This window comes from Labrus bergylta, chromosome 7, assembly GCF_963930695.1.
Source record: "Labrus bergylta chromosome 7, fLabBer1.1, whole genome shotgun sequence".
Classification (NCBI taxonomy): Eukaryota; Metazoa; Chordata; class Actinopteri; order Labriformes; family Labridae; genus Labrus; species Labrus bergylta.
In genome coordinates, this window is record NC_089201.1 from 22993703 (window position 1) to 23015712 (window position 22010).

The following is a 22010-nucleotide window of genomic DNA, read 5'->3' on the forward strand; positions in this document are numbered from 1 at the left end:
TTAAAGCTGCATAAAGCTGCCCAGTAACGTTTTATATTTTGAACAGCAATTTCAAGGAAAATATTAGGAATATTAATAATGTTATTAACCACAAGACTACATCATCTTGGTGAGCACATTGTTTTTGTAAAAAAAAAAAAAATACATATATTCCAAATGATTGTTAACCCAAATAAAGCAAAAAAAAAAAAAGCCAGGTAAATGTAGGCTACTTAAACTTCCCAATTTTATTATAAAAGTAGCAAAAGTTATGTAGAATAAATATACTGGCACTACAGTCTTATCTCATGGGTGATGAGCCAATTTATAATGACACTGTTCCAAACAAGTCCTTCAACCTTTAAAGTTATACTTCACTAAAATCTACTGCATTTTTTTTTTGTTTTGTTTAATCTAACCATGAATCTAACTGAATAGTATATATCTGCGGAATGGAGTAGTCACGCAGGTGGTTTCTCTGTCGGTCGTTTTGGGTTAGTAATCATTAATTTTTCTCCTGGAACCTCTGACTGTGACTGTGAACAGGAAAAACCGACACACGCCCGGGCGCAGAGGAGCCTCTCCACCGTCACAGTTTGGTTTAGACGTTCAAGATGGACGCTGTACCTCGTCGATAGGTTTCTGTTTCTTTTTCGTAATGGACCTTAACTGCGTTGCTGGTTGCCCCATGAAGACCGAGGGATCTTTCTGGTTCATGAGGATTTCTCGCATATGAAACGAAAACCGTGGATTTCAGTGGATATTTTGTGTTTCTACGCGTTTGGACAGTCGGGTTATTTTTTTTTTTAACTTCCTGGTTGTCGTATGATCATGTGTGTAGAAACTGGGCGACGGATCAAGTTACTTTGAAAAGGCTTTATTGAAAACAGTGTACATGGGGGTTTAAAAAATCCGCTGTAATGTATAAAACAAGAGACAACAGTTTTCAACGAAGGGCAAAGGGAGAACGACTGATTTCATAACTGGTCAGCAATGGAAAGTGCCAATGGTGCCTCGAGCAAAGGTGATGTGGTTTGGAAAAACCCCGTGGTGTAACTTTCACTTTAAATGTAAAATAATGAGTATAGGACACGATTTTCTAGTAGGCCTAGGTCCACACTTGAGTTAAATATCTCCTACTATTATGTAGTTTGACGAAAAGGGACGGGTGGATTAGGTGTCGCCTCACAGTACAAACCGTCCCAGTCTTGTGCAATAACTGAAAGTTTTTTTTTTTTTTTGTTAGTTTGTAGCAGAGTTGAGAACAGTTTAAAGCCTTTCTGCTTTTCTTCCGCAATTTCACTTCATGTTCATTTTTTTTTGTCCACTTTTAGGTGTTTTAGTACCTGTGCCAGAAGCTTCTGACGTATTTCAGAAGAGTATTTTGGCCCCACTCAAAAGTGCGTACTTGTACGAAGAATCTAAACAGTCTTTTGAATACAAGTCCGCTTTCTTGTTGAAAAACCCTGAACTAGAAGAAAAGGTCAGTCCAAATCTTGCGTCCAACTATTTAAAATTCACATTCACCATACTTCACAATAAAACTTTAAAAACGCTTATGCATCTCTGCACAGTGTCTGTTATCATTCATAGATGTTACATATTTCCTTTTCAATGCTGTCGATTTTGGATTAACTGCTTTTGAAACCAACCTGTCATAATCTTACAATTAGAAAACCTTTAGTGGATGCTATTAAGTAAGTGCTACTGTAAAATGAATCACAAACGGGAAATTAAAGGGACATTTGTCATGTCTCGTTCTTTTTATTGTCTCTTGTAATCAGTATAATGACTTCCGAGCAAAAAGAAGAGCAGCAGGATATTCAGAAGAGGATCTGAAGGAATCCTACGGTTTTCTGCTCTTTGATGAGGTCAACAAGGTAATAACTTGATACACGGTAGACCTGAGACAATACATGTTTCCAACAACTCTTCTGAATGTCAGTTGTATTTTTTTTTAAAGGCTAACACTCTTGGAGAAACTGGCGTGTTAACAGGAAACAGCACTTGCACAACTCTGGGAGATCCTTCAAAGGGTAAGATTACACTGACATTATAATACATGCAACTCAGGCAGGAGCATAAAAGAGGTTATTGATTTAACATGGTGCCAAGCAGTCCTGTAAGACTGGTTATCTAGTCAAATTAATGCAGATTATTGCTATTTAACTTAACAAATATGTTAACCAAAGTTATTACCCTTGAAATGATATCCTTGTTGGTGTCCTTTTGTGCGGTCTTTCCAGGATATGTAGTGCAGATCCAGGAAAAGAAAAAGTACTTGTGTAGTGTTTGGTGCTGCTCTGCCTTTGAAAGTGAAAGCAACTTAAATGCATGAATACATAGAATTGAAAGTGGAACAGATTTTGATGTGAAACAGAAACTGTATGACAGGTCTTAAGAAAGTGTCGGCTGCTTAGTATGAGTCAGAAATGGCCTGCTTCACTGTGCAATATAACATTGATTTTATACTTCTGGTACCATGTACTGTTTTTTTTTTCTCTCCATAACTTCAAGTTTAACATGTCACCTCTTGGAATTCAATTCTGTCTGTTATGTTTTTCTTCTAACTCACTGTGATAAGTTATCAGTTATGAACAATGGTCTAAAGTCTTATCAAGGAGCTGTTTTTCTTTCAACGCATGCACCCATTGGAGCGGCACGTGAAAACAAGAGCTCCTCTGAGTCACATGTTACACATTTTGTCAAGTTGCACAGGGTTAATCTGTATTTTACTCAGCAGCCAGGCCTGTTTTCATCTAGGACGGATTTTTACACTAAATTTTGGCTTTAAAAAATACATTTTGACATTCAAAAGGTAACCAGAAATAGAAAAGAAAGATTTTAAAAGTCTTTCATTTGTAAAGACATGATAAGAACGAAGCAATTAGAGGGCTGTCTTGAGAACACATGAGGGTAAAAGCAATTTATATTTCATGAAATGTGGTTGTATCTTTTTAGTGTCTTTATTGCTTTTTTCAAAACAAGAGTTTAACTTCCTTAAGTTTGCGATTCTTGCTTTCTCCTATATCACATGTCCTCTAACATATTATCATGACAGACTCATTCATCCTACATGAGTGACTGCTTTGTTTTTTAAAGGTGAAAGAGACTTTTTTAAATACTATTGTTGGTTTTCGTAGTGTTTTGAAATGTCTTTACTTTAGCTGTACACGGCTGACGAGGGACTATAAAAAACGTGCCAAACCTGCCAAACCAGTTAGCTCGTATGTATTGCCTCATTTGTTCAGATTTCCAGCTTGTTGTTTTCAATGAAGAAGAGAACTTATTTGACCTTTTCGTTTTTTTTTTTTTTGGCTCCAGCACCCACTTATAGTCTTAATAACATTTTCACAGGCCAATACCCTTCTTATATCTTTTAGCCAGCTGATGTCAGAGTCCTTAAAGAGCCCATATTATGCTTTTTTTGTGGTTCATATATTTAATCTATGTACCTACCAAAGTATGTTCACAATAGCTAAAGTTCTAAAAAAGTGTGTGTTTTCATGTACTGCCGCTCCATGCACCGGCTCGCTTCTGACTCTCTTTCTAAGGCTCTGAAGTGCCCACGTTCAGAGTCCCCACGTGTGCCAATTCTGATCTGATTGGTCGGCCTGTCGGCTCTGCCGTAATTGGTCAGTCGCTCAGCCACTCTGGCTCCGAGGGCCGGGGAGCAAAAACATTAGCACTACTGTGCTACCGCAGGCTACGGCATATCGTGGGCGTGCCACAGAAGTTAACGGGCATACAACATGAGCTGCTGGGCTTGCCACAACGAGCCAATGGGCTTAGATCAGTGATCTCACACTGACAAAGACGTCACACTGGCAAAAAAAAATTCGAGGGGGGCTAGAACCGAGTGTTACATGTAGCTAATGCTACAGCTAACAGGAGGACGTAGGAGAATCCGCATTTCCGCTGACTTTCAATTTTTGCAAATAGATGTGCCTAAACATGCACAGGACACTTGGAAAACACACTAAAGGGCATATAAAACCAGAAAAAGCATAATATGGGCCCTTTAAAGAGAAATAGATCTTACATGTCTCTCCCTGTAGACCTTTGGTAGAAAAGGGTCGTTTTTTTAAATTCTGTAATTTAACTAAGATTGTAGCTTATTCTTCTTGTGAAACCTGGACAGATATGCTCTTGCTCAGAGAAAACAATTGACTTTTTCGGAATTAATTATCATGTTCAATGTTCTCCACAGAAACTAGAGTAAGGGGTTGATTTCAAGGGCAATAACCAATCTTTAAAATCGACAATGTGTGTTGTTACTTCAACGTGAAATTATTGGAAAACTGCTGTTCTTTTAGAACAATTTGAATATACGTATAGAGCCTAAAGTCACTACAACGTTGTTCACACCTTGTAGACTAACTCTGTATCCTAAAATCTCTTGCTGGTATCATTCTCTATATCGCACACAATGCACCATTGTTTAGAGGTCATGTAAGACCGCAGTGGGTGACATTTTTTAGGTATTCAAACTGTGGTGTGTCCATGACATATTTATCTTTTAAGGTGTGGTCTTACTGCAGAAGGAGTGTCAGGTGTTTCAAAAGAATCTTCAGAGTTATGAGTTTATTGTAATCTTTTATTATGAGCTCCTCAAATCTGACTAAATTAACCCTATCTGTATTTGTCTGTCCCAAACACACATCAAGTGAATGTTTTCTGCTTTTACTCAGGTATCTACATATCAATGTACTCTGACTGTTTGGATCTCAATCGCTGGTATCATGGGAAATCTGGATACATTGCCATCCTCAAGCTGACAAAGGTATTGAAAAAGCATTGATTGATATTCACTTGTGATGTGTAGCGACTGTATTTTCATTCACAGACAAACAGGATAAAGCCGGTGTTGTTGGTTTCTGTTATGAACAGGGGAGAGTTAAAAAGACTCTTGAAAACTACACCCAAACCTTTACCGTGCCCACTGTGGGGTTTGACTGCCATGTGTCAGAGCAGTTGCCCTCAGTATCTGACAAAACCAGCTCCTTTCTTGCCTTTGAAAGAACCCAGGTAAGAAGATACGTGCGACCCCTGATGAACGTCATAAAGTTGATCCCACTGTACATGCCACTTTAATATGGAGCTGAAAATGAACAGAAAATGTAGATGCATTAAAAGTACACTGTACATTGTTTTAATAATATATGGATTTCACCAGGAGGTAACACATGACTAGTAATCCCTAGATGTTGTTTCGGTAGTGCAACTTTTATCTGTTTAGTGCTTCCTTGTCATTACAATATTGTTGATCATCTTCATGCAAGAGTGTCATAGACAGCAGGCAGCTCAAGGACCGCTTGTTTTGATTTTGCAGTACTATATGTATGAGCTGCTGGATGATGGAAGCAGTGAGACGTCTCCATCTCCCAGTGCTGCCTGCCCTTATGCCATTGTATCATTTTCATACACGGATACCAAAGCAACGCCTGTAGCACCCCATCAAGAAAGGTACTGTAGAAACAGAGGCTCTGCCCTTTACTGTGCACTGTACTAAATTTGATTTTAAACATGTGGACATTAAGGAATGGTAATGCAATGTTTTCTGATTTCTCTTTTCAGTGAGGAGAAAAAACTGAGTAAGTTTCATTAAATTGGTAACAAACCTGTTATGGCTTCACTCTGTATAATGCTATAAAACAGAATAACTATTACACTGCTATAAGGTAGTTCAATCTAATAACCAGCACACGTGAACTGCTGTTTAAAAGATTTAAAGGGGACATATTGTGAAAAATCCACTTTTACAATGTTTTTGAACACCTATTTGGGTAACCTGAGTGTCTACCAGCCCACAAAATATGAAATAAATCCATCCAGTCCTTTGTTTGTAGTCTGCGTAAGTCTTACAACACTGAGAAGAGTGCTCCTTTTAAAATTTGCTCTCCTTGTGATGTCACAGTGGGATTCTGGTAAAAAAAAAAAATCCCCTCCTCTCCCCTGATAGCTCAACTCATGGACTACATTCCCAGCCTAGAGCAAAACTTTTGCACAAGTCTGCCATTTTTAGTCCTGCTACAGAGGATTGATGTCTACGGGGAAAACTCAGGGGGGGCTCATTGCATTTTAAGAGACACACACACCAAAACAGAGCGTTCTGAGAGAGCTGGTTTATACAGGGTCACAAACCTCATCTGGTGCTTGATTCATGTTATATTTTAACCAAAGCACAGCACAGATGTTTCATTTAGACCACAGGGGACTGTTTGAAAAGGTGGAAAAGGGGTATAATATGTCTTCATTAAATACTTTATTTGTAGAATTTTTACGACCTTTTTTTTTTTTTACTGAATGGGACTGTTAATGTATGATTCATTTTTTCCCTCAGTTTGTCATTTCTTTCCATGGAGGGGTCAGCTTCAAATAGTTGACCAGTTCTATGATGTCAGGCTGAGGTCTACAACAGGGGCCTTGATCCCTGCAGAACTGTAAGTTTAGAAAATACACACAGTATTCCTACATGACTTAAAAATGTTATTCATAACCTCTTTTCTATGCTCTATATTTTCATTAAAGGCCACCAGTGGTGAAAGTTGACCGGGCGATTTCCATGTTAGATCTGAGGCAACGTTTGCCAGGAGCTGTCTTCGAAACCTGCTCCCTGTCTGGGGAAGGTGCTGCAGTTTTAGACAATTTGAAAAAAAAAAAAAAAAACTATTCACAGGAGCTATATTTTCTACACATTTCCTGCATTTATCAATCATATTGATGATTTCTTTTGCTGTCTTGCAGTTGTTTTGGATGGCTTATGCTGCAGTATTTGTGAGTTTGTTTCTTCTGAGGTAGATGAAACCAACTCACTTTCTCTGCTGATGTGTGAGGTCAAGGAGAATAATATTGTGAGTTTCTGTTTATATTCAAATCTTAGACGCTGTAGGGGCCTAATCATTCATTCAATAAAACATAATTTCTAGCTTTGCTTTGCATAATAATATGCTTGCTTGCAATCCGACAGCCTACAATGTACCTTAAAAACGTGCTCTTTTTTGCACAGGCTCTTCCAATTCCACTGAAGGATGGTGGATTCCTAATCTTGGTGCACTCCTCCCATTTCTCCTCGTATGACGGTAAGATAATATGACAATAAGAACTTTGTCATATATTGTCAGTTTCATGATGACCTTGTTTATGTAGGTCTTTGTCAACAGCCCTTAATCGGCATCATATTGACCTCATATCTTATCTGGGTTTTTTTTCACAGATACTGGGTCCAGTGGGCCTGAGGTTTTGCAAGGCGTATTTGTGTTTCCTGACTCACGAGTTATACAGAAAGGTGATTACAGAGTGTTTTTAACAGTGGTTATTTTTTATGTTTCTCAGATTACTTCAATTAAATTACAGTTCTTATATGTGTTTGATTAGAGTCAATGTCATTTTATCCATGTAGAAGCAGAGATTAAACTATTACTCTTTCTTGATTTATCTCAGACACAAAATGTGGACACAGAAACCCTACCATACCACCTGAAATCCTCCGGTTTCTACCTGTCCTGAGTTATGCAGAGGGTGAAGTTGAGAAAACACCCATTGATCCAAGTGAAGAACTCAGTGAAGTAATGGCACAGCATATGCAGAATTATGCAGCACTTGTAAATCCTGGGTTGGACTTAATTCCCTCAAGGGAAGTCGGGATCTTTGCTGATCAGTATGATGTGCCAGGTGCTCACAAGCATCTCTACGCATCCCCAGAGTGGACTAACAGGGCATGGCAAAGCTTACAGTCATACCTGAGCAAACCGGCCTCTTTTCAAATACCTGTGGCCAAGGCTTCGGAAATCCTGGTGGTCGGACAAGAAAACCAAGTAGAAGACCTTGATGATGATCTGTACATCTGCCTGTCATCTCCTGAAGAAGTACCAACAAATGCTGCTGGCACTGGGTCAGAAGATCAGCTGTCAGGCCAGGAATCTTGTATGAATGTTGGGACATCAGAAACAAGTGTTGAAGCACCAGTTGACTTAAGAGTTTATCCGCAAAATGTTGAAGCAGATGATTTGCAAGTTAAAGGTTCTGACAAAGACACTGAACAATCTGAACTGAGGGAGCTGATAAAAACTGATATGAGGACGAAAAGTCTTCTGATTCCCTCTGCATCTGATGAACTGCCTGCAGAATTGATTGTCAGCATTACTTCAGCAGAGCAAACTGATGAGAGTGTGATCAGTGCTGAATCTGCCAAGCTAAATGACTTACAGATTTCAGATTTTTCAACAGCAAAATCACAAACAACCGAAGTGAACACACTAAATGATGACACTGTAAGGGCCAAAAAGCTTTTGGATGCCCCGGAGGTCAACAGTCTCCCAAAAATGAAATTTATAAAAGTACGCAGGGGTCCTGCCAAAGGTCGCAAAAAGGTATCTAACACTTGGATTAAGACACCCAGTTTACCAACAGAAGAAATGTCTGTGGAGTCTGACAACTCAACAAGTCTGAAGGATAACCTCGCCAAGGAATCAGTAGACCACCAACAGTCGAGTAAACCTACCATTACTGATTGGAGGAAAGCACGAAGGCGAAAACGCGTATTTGGAAAACTATCACAGAGAAATAAAAAAGTTAGATCTTGTACTGTTGGTCCATCATTTGCAGAGGAGAAAAAAACAGATCCTGTACAGCAGCATTTGATGGAACTGGAAGCTTTTCCTCTAAGAAGGAAAACAGAGCGCTGGGACTTGAAGCCGGTTGTGAGCGAATGTGGAAGAATCTTAGTTCCTCATGGATCTGTAGACATCACTGATAAGATCAAGTCTTTAAAAGATAAGCTTCAATCTAGCACAAATGAACAGGAAGTTGAAAAAATGTTGGTTGTTGCTTCTGAAGAATCTCCTGACGCAATTGAAATGGAACAAAAGGCTAGCACAGCCCCAGAGACAGCATTGGCCAAAATAGAGACCACAGCTTTCAGGAATGGAGGTGACCATCTTAAAAATGACACAGTCAGTCCTGTTTCTCCGAAACACAGCATTTCAAGACCATTAGATGCTGGCAATGACTCATCAAATATTAATCTAGAGAGTGCTGTACTTCTTTCAAAGAGTCATGACACTTCACCTCTGGAAGTGGTTCAAAAAAATCCCAGTCATGTTGTCACAACAGGAAAGTCTCAAACAAAGGCTGAATTCCTTTTGAGCAAACTAAAATCAGTTCTTCTTAGAGGAAAGAGGAAGATGGGACCCCTTGCATTGGAGAATATGACTGACTGTACTGCCCAGGCAGCTGAGCCCTGTCTCAAGATGAGCAAAGTTGAACCAGAGACTGGTATTTTGAAGAGTAATGAAACTGATTTGGGTTTCAAAGAAGTGTCAAAGGTGCTGTCAGTTGACCCTCTTTTTGCATATGCCCTTGGCCTGACTCCTAAAGAGATACCAAAGATGGTCCAAAAACCCGAAAGTCTTGATGTTCAACAAAGTGAAGACTCATCACAGACGCAAGAAAAAACCTTTGAAAAACAAGGTCAAATCCTAATAAGGCCTCCTTCAATTTTTCCAAGAAGAGGTAGGATTAAAACGCTCAAAAAGCATCAAGACATCTCTGCAGAAAATGTTAAAAAGAAATGTAAGTCTAAATTTTCGGTTATTAAACTATTATTTTCTTGCATGTATAAAATGGAACACACCTTTTCTTGGCTTTCTCAAAATTGTCTTTAGCAGCTATGCTTTGCCTTGCTTTGCTTTGCTTTTCTTCACCTCGCTTACTTCACTTTTAGTTTCAGTTTGCTCTTGCTTGGTCTGAGCTTTTGCAAATCCTATCAGGCATCTGAACCTAGATAATGCTTTATTGGTCTAATAAATCAATCCCTTTGTTCATGTTGGTGATGTGTTTCAGATGCTTTCAATGTGCTATTTCCTTTTCTCATGCAGTTTCTCTTTTTTGTCCTTTGTTTTGTTTTCACAGGGTGGTTACATTTTCAAACTCCAGCTTGTTTTGCAAGAGAAAGACACAATGACAAAGAGTGTACTAGGGATAATTCTGTGAAGAAGACTGTTGTGGAAAAATTGAACAGTGCTTGTTCATCTACAGATGCTTTGAACTTACTTGCTGACTTGGCTCTTAGTGCCAGTCATGATGAGGTTCCGCCACAACCAACCCAAGCACTTGGGACACAACCTGAGACAAGTTTGAAGAAGTGTGACCTTACAAAAGATGTTACCAGTGTTGATCAAGAGTCAGTTCTACATGCCCTGCTTAGACAGCCTGCTGCTAGACCCATCCAGACTCTCGATTCTCCCTCACCAAGCCATCTTGTGGAATGCAGTGAGTTGGTTGGTTTGGTATCTAAAGAGCATGCTTACTCATTGCCTCCGTCTTCCTCTCTACCATTGGGTTTGCCAGGTACACCCTTCCAGGTTTCCCCTTTAAGTGGTTCTTCTGGACTGCTGCAGCATCAAAGGACAATGTATGAGGATGGAAGTAGAGCATTTAACCCCTCTGCCATTCAGAAAGATAAAGTTGAACAAGTATACAGGACTCAAGACGACCTGAAAAAACATTTGATGCGCAGAAGGAAGTTCAGACACTCCCGTACCTTTGTCAACATGAATGAATCTGTCCAAGTGACAAAACAATGGAAAGAGAACTACGATTTTAATCTAGACAGCAAGTTTGCAAGTGACTCAAAGGATGGAGCTATTATCCGAGCCTTGCATGGGTATGTATATTGAGTTAATTTTTTTGTACAAGGGTTCTCAATATTTAAAAATATTTATGGCTATACATATCTTTATATTCAGCATTCATTTTGTACTTGTCTGCTTTTTAGTTGACAAATATGGGATATATGTATATTCTAGACTTTTAGTTCAGCTCAGATGGCATTGATTGACATAATATTCAGATAATTGGACTAACTTTTGTGAATTTCATATCTTCAACAGGCCATGGGATTACTCTGTTCAAGACTCCAGTGAAGAGCTTCGGCTCATCGTGCACATGTGGATAGGTCTGTTCTACAGCCGGTCAACACCCAGGTTGTTTCATATCGACTCTGACTCAACATTACCATGTTCAGAAGAGAGTGATTCTTTGGAAATGTCCAGTGAATTGGTATCAAGCTTAGGCCAGTCTGAGTTGAATGCCAATTCAGATGCACATTTCCCAAATGTGGCGGACACTTCGGACCCTTTAATTTCAAAAGCACTGGACCTCAGCAAGAAAGACAGCTCTGCCTTGAACCAAGGAATTACTTTGGACCATGGATCTATGATTTTGGACTTGTCTGTGAAAAACTCCAATGCAGAGGTTGTCACTTCTGATTCACAAGTCACAAGCAACAAAGACCCAGATGCGTCTAGTGAATGGAAAGGAGCAAGTAAAACATTGAACACCCAGTCATCCAAGGGACAACAGGAAGCAAGTCCATCCAAGGTTTGTTTCAATTGTTACTATTACATTAAAGACAAAATTGTATGCATTTGGAGAGTTGCTATTTTCAAATGGTTTGGCATACAATCAATGCTATTGTTAAGCAACTACCTAAAATCTAATGGAGGCACTTGGTTTAGTAACAAGGGACAAACCAAACTTTGCGACAAAGTCCTCTTGAGATCTAAATGGGGGTAAAAAAATTCTACGTCAGGGGGCACCAGTGGGGTAGTGGTTAGTGCATGAGCCCCTTTGTACGGAGACTGAATAAAAAGGAGACTGGATAAAAAAACCCAATATAAATCTTCATCAGCTTCTTAATACTCTAAAATTCAACTTAGAACAGGGCCCAGATGTTATGTTTCTAACCTCCAACCCGAGGTTGAGCCAATCACAGCCATTTATCTGTTATTCGGCAAATTGACAGTGGAGTGCTGTACAACCTAAATGGCTGCCATTGAGGAAAGGACATTCTTTATTAAATATCAAGCAGTATTAAACAGGATTGGAGTTGACATTATTTGTTGTTGGTAAGTGTTTGTTAGTAAATCTTATCATACTTGAAATTTGTTTATATTGAACTACAATCCATTTAAATTGGATGCTTGAAATAGCTACCAAGCTTAACAGTTACTGTTATTTGGTTGTTACATCTTGGAGTGAATTGGCATCTCAAACCAACACTTGACACATGAGACTTCTTATTTGGGAATAATCAAAAAAATGACCAACCACAAGCCCTCCCTTGGATGAAGAAATTCTAAGGTTGAAACTGTTGGTACAATCCATTATGTCGTAAATTGGATTTCAGAGCATGGAATGACGTCACACGGGAGTTGACCAGGTTCCTGTAACGAGTTTGCAACAAGTTGGAAAAACAACATGGACGCCCCCAGGAGTACCTTTTGTTGAGCTAGCTAATACTAGGCGATAACAACAAACTGTATGATAGTTTGCACGTAAAAGCAAAATGACAACATGTCCACAAATGTTCCTTGCACTATACTGATTTAATTGCACAAAAACAAGACTAAGTTGCTAATAAACACTCTAATGTAGAGTTTATACCTTACTGTTGATGCATGGAGCAGCCATGTTGGATTGTGAGCTTGGGTTACTGAAGTTCATCTGAGTTTCCAAGTCGTTGTTCTGATTTCAGAGGGCGTTCCTGATGACATACAACATGGCATTCCGTCTTCCTAGATCAAATTGCATGCACCTTGTAATTCATAGTTAAATTTACCATCCGTTTAGTTTTTCCATCTACCCATTTGTCTTACTATGTGAGATAAGGACTCTGACATACTTTATGGCACACAGGCACAAAGAAAACAAGACAGATGTTCGACTTTATATCCCTATTTAGACTGGCGTTTCAATGGTTATTGAAGCCACGGAATCAATATGGATGTAAAAAGACGCGATGATAGCTGAGCTTAGTTACAGGACTTTTTCAAAATAAGCAGTCAGAAAATGGACTGTATGCTGCTTTTTTATTCTTGGGGTCAAAGTATTTGAGGCCTCTTTTACCAGACTTTAACACAATTCTGGTTTGTTTATGTTGTGTGGTAGATGTTTGTATATTAATCAAAACGGGAGTTGTTTAGACTGATCATTTCACTTGCCCATGTGAAGACAATAAAGAGCGTAATATAATAAGGGAAATATGCGCCTGATGAATATTTTAAAAATAACAAACTAATAATCCAGAGAGGAACAACACTCAGATGACTTTTTAATTCTAATATTTTATTTTTAATTATTACAATCTGTTTTCTTCTTCCTTTTTAGGTTTTTAGAGAGATTGTACTCTCAGAAAAGATCATTAAAGAGGTGAATGATGTCAGAATCACCTATAAAAACAACAGGACCTGCACAACTTTGCAAAAAGTTGGCCAATTGGAGCACACTAATGTTTCATATGTACCAAGAATTCCTGAACAGAAAGCAATGGAAGATGTAACCATTCAACCAGAAAAAGATCAGACTACTTCCAGAATTGCTGACATGTTACAAGGATGCTACAATGACAAGACTGACGTGAAAGTTGACACTGGGAATTCAGAGGCCACAGAGATCCGTTTGGTTCAACCACTTGAAAGAGTTTTATCCAAATCCATGATGGATGACTCCAACAAAGAAGCAGGAGATGGGGTTCCGACATTTCAGCCTAATGAAATTGAACCCAAATATGGAGAGGAACTGGAAGTAAAAGGAAAGCTACACCAAGATGATAACCATGAGCCTTATCCAAAACGTATCCAGGAAGGTGGGGATACAACCATCAAAGATTTGGCTGTAGTTTGCCATGAAAATCTTATGGAAAATGAAAAGCGGTTATCAAGTGAGGGACCTATGGCAGTCTCAGAAAGCAAGGCTGTAAATGTGAATGAAGATGTGGATTGCTGTGCAATTAATGAAAGTAAAGTGATCACAGAAGATCACTTTGGTGAAGATGACAGGCTTGTTGAGAAAGACAGTTCTGTTTCAGCTGTGGATACTGAAAGCGATGAAAAAAATCATCCATTGTCTGTGATGTGTAATGGCCAAGACTTTGTTAAGAAGGATGACATCACAAAGCATACATGCCCAGAGCACCTGGATGAGCAGCTACCACAAGCGGAAAACAAAGAATCGTTTCATGATTTACAGTTGAGAAAGCTCTGTGCAAATGGCAGAGATGAACATGCCATCCCACAAGGATGCTACAATGGCAAGACTGACGTGAAAGACGACACTGGAAATTCAGAGGCTACAGAGATCCGTTTGGTTCAACCACTTGAAAGGGTTTTATCCAAATCCATGATGGATGACTCCAACAAAGAAGTAGGAGGTGGGGTTCCGACATTTCAGCCTAATGAAATTGAACCCAAATATGGAGAGGAACTGGAAGTAAAAGGAAAGCTACACCAAGATGATAATCATGAGCTTTATCCGAAACGTATCCAGGAAGGTGGGGATACAACCATCAAAGATTTGGCTGTAGTTTGCCATGAAAATCTTATGGAAAATGAAAAGCGGTTGTCAAGTGAGGGACCTATGGCAGTCTCAGAAAGCAAGGCTGTAAATGTGAATGAAGATGTGGATTGCTGTGCAATTAATGAAAGTAAAGTGATCAAAGAAGATCACTTTGGTGAAGATGACAGGCTTGTTGAGAAAGACAGTTCTGTTTCAGCTGTGGATACTGAAAGTGATGAAAAAAATCATCCATTGTCTGTGATGTGTAATGGCCAAGACTTTGTTAAGAAGGATGACATCACAAAGCATACATGCCCAGAACACCTGGATGAGCAGCTACCACAAGCAGAAAACAAACAATTGTTTAATGATTTACAGTTGAGAAAGCTCTGTGCAAATGGCAGAGATAAACATGCCATCCCAGAAAAAGGTCCTCACTCCTCATCAAACATGGAGGCCAAATGTAATGAACCTGCAGTGAAGGAAAATGCAGAAAATGACATTTGTACTGCTGCTAAAGCAACAAAGAATGAGAGCACGTGTTCGTTGGATGGGTCGAACGCAAGGAACTGTATTCCCCAGACAAATAACAGAGTTGCATCAGGAAACAAAAACAAAGCAATGGCAAGCTTCAATCTAAGAAGTGATGATCATAAACATTGGGATACCAAATCAGTTCAAATGGTTGATAACACAACTGATAAGGAATTATCACTTCATCTGTCTCATTCACCCAAGTGTGAGCAAATACAGCTTGAAGCTGAAGTGACAAAAGAAATGGATCAAAGAAGTGGCAAAACAAACGAGGGATTGGAAGAGTGTAATGGTAGAGTTGTAATTCCATTTATTGGAATTGACATCTCTAGAGAGGATATAGTACTTCCTCATGACTCACAGTCACAAGACTGTAACTGTAAAAAGGCAGACGTGTCTACAGGCAAAGTATCCCTTCTTGATATTCCTGAAAACAAGCCATGGGCCTTTGGAGGTTGGTCTGACGACCGGTGCCCCACACCAACTATGGATGAGAAACCATATGAGTCCATAACTTCTTCTGATCCTCAAAGTTATCCATCCAGCACATTTTTGACTCAGAAATGCCTCAATGGAAGCTCAGTAACTGGAAAAGACAAGGTGCCTATTGAACAAAAACCTTGTCAGAAGTCTACAGTTAACGGAGATTCTGACCCTCATCATGGTCTTCACCCTGATCTTGAACTAAGAACTTTAAGAGTTTTTCAAAGTATAGACCAGTTCCTCTCCAAATCTGAGTTGAAAATAATCCATAAAAAGTCAGCACCAGTGTCTTCCTCTTCAGTACAAAAAGTGCACACAGAATCATCAGCACACTTTCTTATATCACCTTTCAAAAGTAAAATAGAGGAAGTACTTGGGGTTGGGTTGCAGCTTAAGAAGACAGACTCATCGGTACGTCAACAGTATTTTGAAGGAACAGAAAAATCACAAGAATCTTCCTCAGGGCAAGGTTATTGTCATCCCCACCACTCCCTTTCTTCTACTTCTACTTTGGGAGCCATTATTTCAAATGTTGACCAAGACACAGCAACATCACAGGCCAATTTAAGTCATGAACCATGTTCATCCAGTCTGCGCCCTGTCATGGCTGTGAAACCATCAAAGAGTGATGAAAGTCAAGCAGATAGCCTATCAAAAGACAGACAAATTGATCACTCTGTAATGTCAAAATTTGCCAAAAATAAACAACCTAAAATCCCTTTGGTCACCTCTCCTACACGCACTACAATGCTATTGGAGAAACAGAGAGAATGTTACAAAGGGACTTCTGAAGGAATAAACAACAATGCCCAAGAAGCCTCCAAACTTTTAGAGAAGAGCAGTTGGTCGCCACATGTAGGTGACCGTAAGTCAAAGTATGATAAAGATACACTTGTATGCCAAGATCCTTTGTATCAGAACAAAAGAAGGGACTCTTCAAAATACAACAAGATTTCTTCATCATCTCTCCCTGTTCAGACTTTTGGATGTATAAAAAGTTCATCTCAACTTGTCAATGGAAAACATGGTTTCTCTACAAATAGTTCAGCAGATAGAGTTGGTCAGACAGCTGCAGAGAGTCTTGACATGGATCAGAACGACTGCTTGAGTGCATCAACTTCACTTGTGGACTACAAAGATGACAACAACATTGATGACAGTCTCTACCTGGGCCCTGATAGCTCACTCTCATGCACCGTCTACAACACCAGCCAGAAGAGATCTCATTCATTTCTGGAGCAGATTTCTCAACGGTGCATACAAGAAGACCCAACTGAGGCGTCAATGGAACAGGAATGCCTTATCTTTTCAGAAAAAATTAAACAGCTTCTGAAAAGAAGTAAAAAGGGATCAATCCACCAACCTGAGTCACATGGAAAATTGAATCTGCCTTGCCCCAGTCCTATGACTGTACACTTCTCAGGTCTAGAAGAGCAGGAGGAAACCATGGATCACTTGGATGCACCGTCACTTTTTGGACAAAAAATCAAGGTTCACATGTCTGACAGGGAAGACCTGGAAGCCACCACAGAGGGGGAAAAGGCTTTACATTCTAAAAAGTCATCTGAAGGTACAGGCACACCAATTGAAGATGCTGGAGTGTCTACTGTGACTGCAGAATGTGCCGAGCTGTATGAGGAAAAGATGAACAATATTTGTGCTGTCAGAAAAGTCCCATCTACACGTAAGCACATGGAAAGAGGTTGCCCAAGGTCTGAACCAAGTAAATATTTCGACTTCTGTGACCAAATGAAGAGGGAGATGGACAATAGTTTTCGCAGTAATCTGAACTCAGTTGTGAAGAAATCTCGCAAAACTAAGTACAGATTCTACATATTAGAGACGTCAGATGATGTCTTCTTTGAGGAAACCAAGGTAAGACAAGTAAAAAAAAAAATTGCTGTATTTTCTAATTGTTTTAATTTTAGCTGAATGGTTCATTGCCTAGGTTCTTGGTATACATTTTAAGTAGATTATCTTAAGAATATTAGTAGAAATATCCTTATATAACATGTAAATTTTTTAAGCAACATTATGTATGAAAATGTTGCAGACGTATGCAGCTTTTAAAGTCTAATGGCGGAATTTGTGCTTGATTTTCAAAAGGTACAGTTGGAGGCAGAGGGCCACACTGCTGTACAGCCATCTGAGTTTTTCCTTGATAAGGGTACTTCTTCATCTCTTCTCATCATCCTCAGGAATGAAGACATTGCAGAGCACATTTGTGAGGTAATTTACAGCCAGTGAAAATACTGTTGCAGTCCTGAATGATAATGAAATGATGATTGACCTTTCTGCTATCTCAGGTCCCACACTTGTTAGCGCTGAAGAAATCCCCTGGCGTGCAGTTTGCTGGGATTGACGAAACAGATGATGTTGTCAACCTCACCCATCAGGAGCTCTTCACAAAGGGGGGTTTCATAATGTTGGACGGGGCAGCACTGGAGCCCCTCAGCCTTTGTAAGTCTACTTTTAACTAAAGAGCTGTTGATTGAGAATGTGTCATGTTAGTTGCTTATTATTATCCTCGCTTTACTCATAATATCAACTTTGTTTTAATTTTAAGGTGACATGAAAAAAATGTCAGAAATCTTGCAAGGACTGAGTAAAACAGGGAAGTGGAAGTGGATGCTACATTACAGAGACAGCCGTCGGTTAAAAGAAAATGCAAGGTATGGATCCCCTCTGGAAAATAACAAAAACATTTTACATACAAAGCTTTTTGTACAAAGCTGTCTTTTTCTGTAACCCATACAATACATACAAGGTTTTAACAAAGAAAATAACCATTTTTTATAACTCATTTATCCTCGGTTACCATACAAGTTGATTGCAATCATTTCATAATAGAGTGATTTTGATTGTGCATATTGGAAAAGCCTCTCCATTATCTTGCCTAAACGTGTATGTTTGCTCCCTCCATATTTAGGTTGAGTCAAGAGGCAAAAGAGAAGAAGCAACTCCTAAACTGGTGCCAAGAAGCTGGAATAATTGAGGTGTTGCCTTATCATGAGTGTGACCTCATGTCAAGAGATCAGCCGGATTATCTCACATGTTTGGTCCGCCTACAGGTCCAGAATATATCTGCACGTTACACTGTTTTTATAACCGGTGAGACAATACAGCACGAGTACACTTTTACAATCAATTATTCACCTGATATTTTAATATTTGGTATGCAATTAAGGGATAGCAAGTATTAGAAAAAATGTATCTTATACCTAAATGTAGAAGTAGAGTACTGCATTGGATACCTTTTTTGTCTACTATTAATACCCATCATATAGATGGATGGATGGCTAGATAGATAGATATATGGATAGATAGAGTACTTTATTAATCCCTAAGGGCAAAATAGGTTTGCAACAACTGCTTCAACAGCATTCAACAAATACAAAACTCAAAGCTAAACTTTTTAAATAGAAAGATAGTCTCACGGGGAGTTCCTATATAGTAGATAATACAATTTACACAATAGGTAATGTACATTCAATAATAAATAGTAGTCAGGATATATTCAAGTAGAGTGGTAAGTGCATGGGATAAATGAGTCCAGTTCAGTGTCTGTGGGTTTGGCATGTGCACATTTGTTTTTTCAGTGAAAGACCTCCTGTATCGTACTTTTGAACGGCGGCGTTGAATTAGTCTGCTGCTATTAAAATGATGCAGCATGTTGTAAAGAGGGTGGGAAACATTGTCCATGAGGGTCTATAGTTTTGACAGCATTCTGGCCTTAACCACCTCATCCAGTCTGACAAGCTGCAGGCCAACAACAGTCCAAAAGTAATACCATTCACCTTGGCAGAGGTCACAGAGGTATTTAAAAAGCTCAAGCTATGGCTAAGATTCCCCCTAAGATGCTGAAGACTCTAGACATTGTGGGCGACTCTTCACTGTCGCGTGGAGGTATGGGACAGTGCCCGAGGAGTGGCAGACCGGGGTGGTGGTTCCCACCTGTAAAAAGAGGGACTGGAGGGGTATCACACTACTCAACCTCCGGGGGAAAGTTGACTCTTGGGTGCTGGAAAGAGGCTCTGAAGATTGTCGAACTTTGAATACAGCAGGAACAAAGGGATTCTGTCCTGGTCGTGGGACAGAGGACCGACTCTTTACCCTCGCAGAGCTCCAGGGGGGAGCATGGGAGTTTGCTCATCCAGTCTATGAGTGTTCTGTGGCTTTGGAGAAGGTCTGTGAGCGTGTCCCCCTTGGGTCATGTGGGGGGTACTACAGGTCCTGGGGCCGTCGCTCAAGCCACCCGGTCCCTCAATAACCAAAGTGCCCGCATCAAAGAAGCAGTTAGTTGTGAAAAATGCCACCACATCTATTTCTCTACACAAATACATTAAACCTTTTTTTAAAGAGAGTGAAAATTGAATTTAATATATTGTACAATAAAGTTTTGTTGGGTCTCTGTAGTTTTATACATCTCTCAAATCGGTAACTGGAAATGTAAAAAAACAAAAAGAAATCATGAGACACTTTTTTTCGTACAGGATACATTTCTGCATCGGGTCTGGGTTAGTCTGTTAATGTTTGATAGTAACGCTGAAAAATGAATGACACGTGTTTCTTGTTTTTACAGATACAGCAACAGACAGCAAGTTTGAAAGTAATGGAATAATAACGACGACGTTCAACTCGTTCTTGACGTGTTCTCCCAGTGAAGCGTTTTCAGCCTGAGTTGAAAACGTCCGATGGACAAACCCGAGTTGTCCTTTCTCAATAAAACGGAAGCTCACTAAATGAGGAGAAACTAGGATCTACCTTCAATGAAGATATACAACATGGCATAATCTTTATTTAATTAAGCATTAACAAATGACTAATGGCTTGACATGGTTTTCTTAAGGTTCATTTGTAAACTGACTTATATTTCAGTCAATAGAGTGTCACTGACGCCAGTATGCAGGCAGGTGAACTGTTTATAATGTATGTATTTTGTATCGTATTTTTATTGTACATGACAGCAATGATAACTTGTTATAAAAAGCTATTTTTACATATATGTATATTTCTTGTTCAGTTGCAACTGTGGCTTGATTCATTTTCAGCTCAATCATTTGTAGTGTTTTTTTAAATTATACATTCGTTCTGGTCAAAAGGCTATTCACATACATTTGATTTGTTTTAGTACGTCATTATTATTTTTATTGCAGTGTACAGGCTTTGCAAAAAAACGAAATTAAACTGTTTTCAAGTGTAACATGTTTAAGTATATTACTGTTCACTGTTATACTTTTCTGACTGAGAAATAAAGAAGCATTTTGTTGTTTCATGAATCTGCACTTAGAGACTGACTACTCACTCTGCATTGTGTTTTTTGGTTTTCTCTCTTAAACCTTCAACTACAATCATTTTGTCCATCCCATTGTAAAAGGAAGAGTCAATAAAAGGGAATTGATATGGATTTATTTGTTGACAAAGTTAAATTAATTTTGACCATTTAAGAGGATGAGGTTTAAAATACCTCAATTGAAGTCTTCAAAACATTCCCCTTGTTATTAAAAAGATTACTCTTCATAGGTTAATACTGTAGTGCACTCGATGGAAGCCTTAATACCCATAAAGCCTTGCGATTACATTACAATAGAAAGTGAGTGGATGAAAAGAAGTTTGTGAAAAAATCCAAGATTGTGTTTTGCGAGTAAATAAGGTTACATGAAAAACACCATAAAACCACGATTTTTGTTTTGTGAAATTGGGTTTCATTAATGGCATGTGGCACTTTAGACAATCAGAGGTAGGAACTTTGATTTAACCAGGAGAGGGCCTCACTGAGAATAAAAACATGGGATGGGAGTGTCTTAAAAGAAAGACAGCACATGTATTCCAGAGGTTCAAACTATCTAAGATTGGAAGATCTGTTCTGATAAGACTGGCAATTAAAGGTCTATAAATAATAATAATAATAATAATAACTTTATTTATATAGCACCTTTTAAAAACAAAGGTTTACAAAGTGCTTTGACAAACAGCAAGAACAAAGCAAACTAAACACAGAAAAACATTAACAACAGTAAGAATATAACAGATGCAAAATACCAAAAATAATTAAAAACAATTCAACAGAAAAGAACCCAAAGTGCACGATACACAACCAGACATATATAACCCAACCATCATAAGAACCATCATAAGAACCCAGGAAACACAAGAACCCAACAACATGAGCTGAGACCAAGAGGACCAAAGATTTAAGAAGATGTAAGAAACTAAGAGATAAAAGCAAATAAAAAGCAATGAGAAGGTAAGCGCAGTAAAGGAAATAAAAACAAGTGGTTAAAGGATCAAAAAACCCAAAACTATAATATTAATAAAAATAAAAATTAACTATAAATACGAAACATAAATAGACAAAGTAAGTAAGATAAGAAATTACCAAGTTAAAACACAAGAGGAGATTAAAATATGAGCATAAATACGAGATAAGACCATAAATAAAAGACAGTAAGAAGTAGAAGAAGATAAAAATAGTAAAACCAGTAAGAGAAGACATTAAGAAGACGACATCACATAAAAGCAAGTCTGTAAAAGTATGTTTTAAGAAGGGATTTAAAAGAATTGAGGGAGTCTGCGAGTCTTATCTCCTCAGGGAGGTCGTTCCAAAGTCGAGGGGCCCTGACTGAAAAGGCCCGGTCACCTTTAGTTTTAAGTCTCGACTTTGGAACGACCAGGAG

The 22010-nt window shown here is 38.8% G+C and overlaps 1 protein-coding gene across 1 annotated transcript; it reads left to right on the forward strand.

The window, feature by feature from the left end:
• The first annotated feature begins 592 nt into the window (after positions 1-592).
• On the forward strand, positions 593-20624 carry tasor2 (transcription activation suppressor family member 2). Its single transcript, XM_065957049.1, has 22 exons — positions 593-1003; positions 1314-1462; positions 1764-1859; positions 1943-2015; positions 4671-4762; positions 4870-5007; positions 5312-5445; positions 5557-5573; positions 6323-6422; positions 6511-6608; positions 6727-6833; positions 6989-7061; positions 7196-7267; positions 7423-9552; positions 9892-10645; positions 10872-11361; positions 13150-17208; positions 17440-17562; positions 17640-17793; positions 17900-18005; positions 18263-18444; positions 19916-20624. The coding sequence occupies exons 1-22, from the start codon at positions 973-975 to the stop codon at positions 20011-20013; spliced, it is 9276 nt and encodes a 3091-aa protein (XP_065813121.1). The 5' UTR covers positions 593-972; the 3' UTR covers positions 20014-20624.
• Positions 20625-22010: the final 1386 nt, after the last annotated feature.

Coding starts and splice junctions, on each gene's coding strand:
- tasor2 (XM_065957049.1), top strand. CDS start 973: ATGGAAAGTGCCAATGGTGCCTCGAGCAAAG. Junction 2,016..4,670: donor TCTGGGAGATCCTTCAAAGG/GTAAGATTACAC, acceptor GCTTTTACTCAG/GTATCTACATATCAATGTAC. Junction 6,423..6,510: donor GCCTTGATCCCTGCAGAACT/GTAAGTTTAGAA, acceptor TTTTCATTAAAG/GCCACCAGTGGTGAAAGTTG.